General features: G+C 32.8%; 1 protein-coding gene across 1 annotated transcript; it reads left to right on the top strand.

Moving 5' to 3' along the window:
* The first annotated feature begins 960 nt into the window (after positions 1–960).
* On the top strand, positions 961–3631 carry LOC143072191 (uncharacterized). Its single transcript, XM_076247015.1, has 3 exons — positions 961–1172; positions 1495–2008; positions 3053–3631. Exons 1-3 carry the CDS (start codon positions 1107–1109, stop codon positions 3259–3261), a joined length of 789 nt encoding a protein of 262 aa, XP_076103130.1. The 5' UTR covers positions 961–1106; the 3' UTR covers positions 3262–3631.
* The last annotated feature ends 5932 nt before the right edge of the window (positions 3632–9563 follow it).

Here is a 9563-nt window from a genome sequence, read left to right as displayed (position 1 = left end):
ATATTTACAAAGACCATTTAGAGACATACTTCACAATGCTGTTAGAAATTATATTTTGAACAGTCATTTATATGCGAACAGTACAGGTTCGTCCAATTGAAGCTATACCTTTGAGAACAATTTTAATGAGAGGAAAATGCAACACGATAAGGGTGTCTCGGGGTTAGAGTGCACCCACTCCCCTAGACCTGAATTGTGTTGCTCTCACATAATTTTCGTCCTTAAAGCATCTTACAACATTTTATTATAAAAGGTCCCCATGTTAATGTATTTTGTATACAAAATGTACTACTACAAAAACATTCAAAGGTTTATAGATTATTTTTACTGAAGATAGTGACACAATAAACAATGCCGTAAAACCTTCATAAAGTTTTATTACTATCAATTCTAAATCTCATTTCAATTCTTCAAAAGAAATATTACAACACTAAGATTTTCCCGCTAAAATAAATCCATTGAAAAATAAGTGCATTTTGGGTTGTTAAAAGAAGAAAACAAATTTACAGATGCATAATTTAATCTATTTTTATCAATGCAGCATGATTATGAACTTCAAAATAAGCTTTAGAGCAAATAATAAATGGTGCAATATTGAAAAGGAACACCTGTAACAGAATAAATTGCTGTCTAATAATTTTCCTGTTACCTGGATGATGAAAAGGTAATTTAACAGTTATTATAACAACCCTTTACCGTGAAATAGGCTTCGCGTCTCAATGGGTTTTATTTTACACAAGCGTACTGAAGAGGGTTGTCGAAATTGATATCAACTGCCAATCAAATTAATATCTGTTGACTTCATCTTAAGGCAGTAAACACTCAAACGTTAAGTTGCTCGCCTTGATATCATAACCACTCGACCAATGATAGCCGGTGCATGCTAAATAGCAAAAATGGGTGGGAACAGTTTGTATATGCAAAACACTTGTTCGCGTGGACCTATTTTAACGAATTTGGTCACAGATAACGCTAGAGATATATGAAACGGAACTAAGAACGGAAGTGGTTTTTGTTGTACTGAATAAGGACTGCCTGGCACGTGTCTAACACCGACCAATATTGTGTAGATAAGATTCGCCATGATTTGACATCAACTTGCACAGATGGAGTTGCACAGTACAATATTGGTTATTCTCTTGATAGCTGAATATGTCGTTGGGGATGAAAAGGTAAAGTTAATTGTAATACTCTGAATTTCTATGTTCTGTTGATAAAACGCATTCAAAAGCAACCGCAGTCGCCACAACAGTGGTGATATTAAATTGAATAAATATAAGGTATTGATGTAAATGAATTCAAACTTTAATATGTTTTACATTTTCATTGAAACTGATTTATTTTATAACAACATAGATAAACAAACAAAAACTAAACAAAATCAACTAGTAGTACTGAAGTTCAAATTTAGATGCTTTTGAGTTTATTCCCTCAGTTGTGTTGCGTAATTTTGTTTTAGGTAATTCTCATCATTCAACTATTTTTGTGTTTCAGATTGTTATTCCATCTTTCAATAAGTTGAAATCGTTTTACCCCGGACATAAACATTATGGTGGACATTTTTCTCACAGAAAAATAAAAGAAATGATTGGCATTACTGAACCACGTTTATTACATGACACAAGTGCGTTAAGACTGTCTTATTCTTTGAATAAAGTTGGTGGCGATCATTCGCTAGGGACGAAAATGATTCAATTATCCACAGCTGGGAAGGACAGCGTTAGTGGCCGAAGTGGACTTCAATATATTTACAATCCAATTGCGTTCGGACCTTATTTTGCGGATAAATATGGCTATCCAAATGTGTCAATTTTACACCAAACAGACCCTATTGCAACGAAGAAGCGATTTTATGGCAAACAGGGAATATTAGAAATAATAACATACACTAAAAATGGAAATAGACCAAGAGGTCATATTGTGCTTTGGGACTGTGATCATATTCACGAAGAAAAAGACTGGATTTCTAAGCATCATTTAATAACAGTGGAATTCTGGCAATCGCCTGGTAAGATTTAAAAACCTTCTTCTAAAGAATATTTAGAAAATGTCATTGTAATGGCATAGATTGCACTAGCTAAGGCAGTCATTATAGTAAGTTCATTGTACGTTTACATTATTGCATGCATCTATTAGGCATACATACGAAATTGGTTGCTATCTCGTGTAAAACAAATTTAACCGAATTTTCAAATTGATTCTTACTTCTTGCAAGTATATGTATATGAATTCACAATATATTTTTGCAATGAATGGTGCAGATATTTCAACACATTAAACATTAAAAAAAAATGGTGTGGGAGGTATGGGTTTCTTATTTCCGTGACTGTAGACATGTAATAAGCTTTCTCCATTAGACAAATAAGACGGTTACTTTCCAACTATTCTATTCACCTCTTCCGTTACTTAACCGCCAAGTAGGTGTTAATGATCTCATGATTTGAAACTGTGGACGACACAGTCATGTCACACGCTAATTGTGATTTCACATATAGTGACTTAGATGTGTTACACCTCTCTTGTCACATATTGCCCATGTTACTTTTATCCTCTGAAGTTTTCATCTCAAAATGAAACATGGAAATGTGGACTGTTCTACGAGAAAAACTAGACTATGTAGTTATAGATATAAACACGGTAATTGAAATGTGAAGAACCTTCTTAGTATGCATAATACATCATATACATGTCTTTGGTGCTGATATAAGTAGACCCGTTAAAAAAAACATTTTGTATTAGAACCAGAAATATAGTACCCCATTTTTTTAGTTGACAACATTGCGATTTGAATAAAGCGGATGAGCACTGTACACAAATAAAAACAGTAACAATTACTGCTACACATGTAAACTATCAAATGTTATAAGCACATGCAACATGTGCCCTTGTTTAGTTTGCACGGCACATCGCGCCTTCTATTTTAAATCCAGACTTTTACAGCACAGATTTTAATATTCTAATGACTTAATTATTCTAACATGGTAAAATTCTTTTGCTATATGCATATTTGAATCGATTTGTCAATTTAGTAAATATGTCTATCTATTTGTAGATTCAAGTTGCACAGAAGGGAAACGAAAGCAAAAAGTTCTCGATACGGACATGAAGCCGGTTCCGTTTGGTGTTCCAAGAGTAGACACTGTTAGATATTTAAATGCAAAAATGCAACAACAGAAGTTACAGACAATACATAAGAATGGAAAAATATACAAGACAATTACTTATGGAAACGATATTTTACAAAAAAATTTAAAGTTTTAAAATGTGTTTTACTATTCAGAAATGACATTCATAGTAAAGTGTTAAAATTATTTTACTCAGTGCAATCAAAGAAATATATTACCGAATTGGCGTTATGTGGTGCTATTGTATACCTAAATGTGTTCATCAAATAAGTTCCTCAAAGATGTTAAGTAGAAATATTGTTCTGGATATTTGAATTCAGGGAGATCAGTATTTTAAAGGGGCACCCAAAAGTACAAGCTCAAAGAATTATGACGCATTTTTTTACCGTTTACTGCTTATTCTATATGTTATCGTTATTAAACTGTTTTTATTTGTTTATGATTTGATAATGCCGCTTTTTATTCTGTATTATTGATGCATTTATAATAAAGTTATAAAAAACTCCTGTTGCATTTTGACTTGTATACTGGGTCACTGTATTTAGACAAACTATGGAGCATCAAGTATGCCGACTTTCTGAAGAAGGAGGCATAACGTAATGGAGAGTCCGTCTGTTTGTTCGCCCGTCTGTCACACTTTTTGTTAACTACTGTTTAATCATTAATGGAAACTTTTTCGAAATTTGTATCATATATATTGTATTGTTCGACCATTTTATTTTGATCTGTAGTAAGTCACTGACTTCAGTTGGTATAAGGTTGCAACGTCCAAGGCAATATTGACCTAAGACGGTGTTGACCCTTTTTGTTTATTACTATTTGGTATGGTGCTGGACTACCATTATTTTATTTGTCTAGATTGTTCGTATTTTAGATTACAAAAGAATACGTGGTGCAATGCAATTTGAGCTAGTATCATATAAGTTATTTTTTATGTTTTCAACAAAATTATATTGATACTCATTCTAAACCCAATATTTTGAACCGGTATTGAAATAATAATATGTTGACACAGAAATACATGTACATTGTATGTCTCAAGTGTGTAACATAAAACAATGCACAGGTTTCAAAGATTATTGGACCATGAGTGAAGGGCTTTGGCGAAATAATTTCCATGGAAATATAATGTAACACAACTGCCTTCCACAAAACATTGACCGATTTTCTTTAAAAAAAAACCCTCATAAAACATGCAATTGTTAACGCCGCCGATCCCGTCGACAGATTATCCTAAGCGGCAAGACACAACTAACTATTTCTTCTTATTAAAAAAATTTCTTACATAACTTTTTCTTAATATCAGTCAATTTAAATAATTTGATGAATGTGAAATGTATCCGATCCATTGGCATTTTAAAAGATGTATTAGTTGTTGACACGTCTTTTAATTACATATCTTTTTAGTTTTTAAGTCTTCTATGCTATATCAAATAATTTTACACACGCAATTTACAACTTAGGGAGCTACCATTTGATTTTTATGGGGGGGCTAGGATGAAAAATTTTGTCCTGCATTTTTTTTTAGTTGTAATCTCTGTCCTGCCTTTTTATTTTTCACTCTGTTCAGTCCTGCTTTTTTTTTTAGTTTATCCTGACTTTTTTTACATAAATTGTCATCCTGACTTTTTTTTTTTGCAAGTGTCTCATTCTGCCTTTTTTTTTACTCAAAACTCCTGTCCTGCCTATTTTTTTCAAATTTCATCCTAGCCCCCCCCCCCCCCCCCCCCCATAAAAATCAAATGGTAGCTCCCTTATTAAAGGAATCTAAATATTTATTCGTATTATTGTCGCGTGCTAATATTGGGTAAAAGTAAATTAAACGCAATTTTATATGCAGGTAAAAATTCGTTTATCATAATGTAAAAAAAAATATATATGTGTATTGTGCGCGTATAAACTATTTTCAAATTTGTTAAAATTATACTCTATGAAATAATTAGATGTGGTATGATTACCAGTTAGACAACTATCCACCCTAGACCAAATTAGGTAGATGTAAGCAATTACATTTCACAGTGCAGCCTTCAACATTGAGCAAAACATATACCAGCTAGAATCGTCAGTGGTTTTCTTTAAACATATTCTTAACTAAAAATAAGTGCTCCTTCAAAGAATTTTGGTATGAAAAAAGATATTGGTATTTGTAAAACTTGGTTGGTTGCAGATATGTAGTAGCATATGTTGAAATTAATCACAACTAGTCTATATAAATAAAAGTAGATGTGGAACGATTGTACATGTATGTTCATCTGGTGATTTTGTGTGGCTTTTCCGTTAACAATTTTTTATTATATATAATAAGGAGATTCAAACGAGATAATCGGCCAACAGACTCCAAATAACGTGGATTTATGCAAATATATGTCAGTTGTATAACAATGACCACACCCCATAGTCAGATTTAAAAGGCATCACCATGAAAAATCAGGAAAAATCAAACAAGAGAAGAAACACACAATAACCTCGTGTTTGAAGCAACACGTTTAAAATGTACATTACAAGCCTATCACAAACGTGTAATAGTTCATCATCTATTTTTTCTTTGGTGGCCGAAGCTGCGTGTTTTGCAAGCACAACATTTTAGTAATAAGAGCCCATTTCCGTTAGATAAGTGCAATTTGTGATAAAAGTGGTTGAAAATGACAGGTGTAGGCCTTAAAGAAACCATTTAAATGATAACCTCACCTCTTATGTCAAGATAACTCACGTGTCCTTGGATATTTGAAGTGCTTTCTATCTTTTAAACTTTTTTAATAAAAGGATCGGCATGTTTTCGGATAGCAAAACTCGTGTCAGTTGTGTTGTGTAGTTTTTGGTAGAATTATCATATTCTGCTAAGATATCAAAATTAATAAACCGTAAACAGTTTAGAGACTAAGGGACAAGTACTTATTGACCACCTGTGTAGAAGTTACTGTTATCTAAACAATAAACAATTATAATCCTCCAAAAATGATCATTTTTTTCACTTACCAATATAATATTGCATTTTCTTCTTCAAAACTGTTTCTTCTTTTTTCTCTTTGTTTTTATTTTCAACAGGAAATTGATCTTTTGCGAATCATGTGTACAATTACATGCTTCTTATCATGATATGACCAGTTACATATGGTGGTAATCATTATTAACTTTGACAGTTATTATATTACATACTAAGTGGATTATCAGCAGGAGAGATAGCAAGTTTCTCAATTTGAGCTGAATTTTTCCCTTAGTCGCTAAACTGTAAATAGATTAGAATATTATGTCTCAATTTAGTTTGTATTACGTCGATTTTCGATAAATTTAAAATTATTTTTCCTCGCACAAGTTTGTGTTTTGTCTCTTCTATCATTGACATAATTTCAATCTTAAGGACGCTAAACAAAGAACTGTGTTGAGTGTACAGTTGCATTAATTGATGCATCCGACAAAACAATATTCCTTAGGCTACCTACGGACCTTCAAAGTTAAAATGATTCTTTAACGAACAGAGAGCTAGACAGCTTCGAATTAAAAGGAGAGCCGTGGTGTAGTGGTTATCTCATCGGACTGCTAACACAAAGGTTCTTGGTTCGATTCCCGTTGCGGGGAGAAAATTTCTGGGACTGAATTTTAGGCTCTACCTTGACATAATTTGCTAGTAGGGTCTTGAGAAACGATGATAGTTCGTCGAATTGGGACGATAAATGGCTATTCCGTGTTAAGAGAGCGCAATATCTCTTGCACGTTAAAGACACCCTTGTAGATTTCGAAAATGAGCAGGCGATCGAAAAATAGCAGGCGAACGGCGTTACAAGGCAGCACTCGCACCAGCAAAGTGTAAAGGGATTATTAAAATGTAATATAAGTTGCAAATACTTGTTTTCCAATCCACTATAAATTAATATGTTTAAACGGCTTCGAATGTTTTATCTCCATAACTGAGTATTTATACATCCCGCTCTTTTATGGATGCATCTCAAGTTTTTTTTTTAGATACTTTTATTTAGCAATGATTTTACTGTCGAAAAGAAGGTCTAGGTGGTCATATTTCTATACTTCAGTCATGCCTTGTGATTTTCATTTAAAACATTTTGCTATCATAAAATTTACTTTTAATATTATTTATGAAAAAGACTCATTTTACGGTCGCAACAAATGTAAAAATCAAAAGTTTTATGTACTAGTTTGTGAATTGGTGTCATATTATTGAAATGTAAAATGTAAACGATAGTCATCTTTCCGGATCATCCATCAAATCTAAAAAGATACAAAAATTGTCTTTTTATCTTGGTGTTTTCGTCAAAGCAGCCCAACCGTTTAATGAACTTTATTTCATTGAAAATGATAATGTCAACGGTTATTAACGTGTATAATAAAATGCTAAATTTTGTCCACTCGTATCATTTTAAATATGCATATGGTTTACTTTTACAAATTATGACTTGGATGAAAAGTTGTCTTATTGGCACTTACACCACATCTTCTTATATCTATATAGTTTATTTTTGAAATTTTTCATTGAAGGGTTATTTCAAATGAAGTTTTATTGTTCAATGTGTCAGTTAAACGTTTAAAATATTTTATGAAGGTGCATGAATGGTCACAGGGACTTACAAGATCCTTGTTGAGAGGTCACCTGTTTTGCTGTGCAGGATTTACTTCTGTACAAAACGCAGATTTGCTAATGCTTATACAACTGCATACCAAATATCATTGACCTTCAACTAATGGTTCCCCATAAACCGACCTAATCACAAACCTATACATTGTTGACGCCGCCGACACCACAAACAGCATAACTATGTTTGACTCCGTCAAGCGATACAAAAATCAACAATCTAGGTAAAAAGCAAGCAAAACAAACAATTCAAAACGGAAAGTCCCTAATCAAATGGCAAAATTAAAACGATAATCTATTATGGATTACAAGAAGAGAAGGGCGAGATCAGTACACTAATCTGAAGAAGAAAAAAACATATCTATGAGGGTTGAGATCTCACAGACATGTTTAACCCATCGCATTTTTTGCTAAGTCAGGAGCCTCTGGCCGTTGTTAGTCTCGTATGTATTTTTTTAAATTTTAGTTTTAAGGGACCAGATGAGGACCACCGCCGGGTGCGGGACGTTCTCGCTGCGTTGAAGACCCGTTGGTGACCATCGGCTGTTATCTGCTCTTTGGTCCGGTTGTTGTCTCTTTGACATATTCCCCATTTCCATTCTTAATTTTATTTCTATAAAGTGAGGGTGGCAAATACGTACATCGCTGTGGAATATTTCATGTTAATGCAATCTAAAAAAAAAAAAAAATTATTATTATGAAAATTTATAAAGCGCCCTATGTAAAAATTACTCTAAGGCGCTGTACATTCAGCATGGTAATTAAAACAAATTAAAGACAAAATCATAAACATACACTGTGTCAGAGTAAAATACTTAAAAAACTTTGAAAAAAAAAATGCCTACCATAAAATCAAAGGTTAATACGAAAATACACGTTAAAAGAAAAAATAGATAAACTGTTATCACAGAGATATGTCTCGCTTTTTTGTTATTTTGATAATGCAAATGTTGAAATTAGAATAGCAATATTTTAACATGTTAGTTTTGCAAATATTCAAACGGTATGAGTGCCAATGAGACAACCCTCCATCCAAGTCTACAACCTTCAACACGAAGCCTTGGGCTCACACAGAACTGTATAAAGTGCCCCAAAATGACTAGTGTAAGTCAATTATAACAGGAAAACCAACGGTCTAATCTATGTCTTAAAAAAACCCGAGAAACGAGAAACTCACGTGAATCAACAACAGGCTGCTTACTAAGGCCAAAATAGGAAAGTAAAGTACGCTGAGGTATATATGATAGTGCCACAATATCTACACGTATAATAACGGTCAGAAACTGTATCAGGGTGGTTCCAAAGGTGGCTTATAACTAGTCAAAACTGTTTATGCTTCCAAACATACTGTAATTTCTAACAATAACCACATTTTGTCTTTTTCAGGAGGCCAATTTTAGAACCCATCAAGTTATTAGCAAGTCTTTTGAAATAGTTCTTATCTTGATTGGGATAAAATATTTGCTGCTGGACCAAAATCAAACACAACAATTTAGTTACTTGTCGGCCACAAAAAAACAAATTATCAATATTGCTCTTTTAAAAAGAAAATCAAAATTGTAATGATACAAAATATTGTGTCAAGTTAAAAATGAAATGAAAAAGTTTAAATTTGAACTGGACATGATTACCCTTGTCTTTTAATTTAGTTAAATTTAGTGGAAATTTGCTAGACAATTGATATCCAATATCCAAAAACCCTCATTTTCAAACAGCTTTCCACAAATTTTTCGTCCTTCATCTAGATCAAACTTCTTTCCAGAACCCACATATTGTATTAAATAGGACAAGAAGTGTGTTGTCGACCTAAATATGCGTAATATTTTTTTTTTACTGGCAATATACAGACAAAA

The sequence above is a fragment of the Mytilus galloprovincialis genome, chromosome 4 (assembly GCF_965363235.1).
Source record: "Mytilus galloprovincialis chromosome 4, xbMytGall1.hap1.1, whole genome shotgun sequence".
In the NCBI taxonomy this organism is placed as follows: domain Eukaryota; kingdom Metazoa; phylum Mollusca; class Bivalvia; order Mytilida; family Mytilidae; genus Mytilus; species Mytilus galloprovincialis.
The sequence above is the reverse complement of the archived record's forward strand: the minus strand, read 5'-3'. Positions and strand labels throughout refer to the sequence as shown.

What these genes read in the sequence shown, in the direction of transcription:
- LOC143072191 (XM_076247015.1), top strand. Translation starts at nt 1,107, where the DNA reads ATGGAGTTGCACAGTACAATATTGGTTATTCTCTTGATAGCTGAATAT. An exon ending in ATGTCGTTGGGGATGAAAAG is followed by an intron (nt 1,173 to 1,494) that starts GTAAAGTTAATT and finishes TTTGTGTTTCAG; the next exon opens with ATTGTTATTCCATCTTTCAA. An exon ending in GGAATTCTGGCAATCGCCTG is followed by an intron (nt 2,009 to 3,052) that starts GTAAGATTTAAA and finishes ATCTATTTGTAG; the next exon opens with ATTCAAGTTGCACAGAAGGG.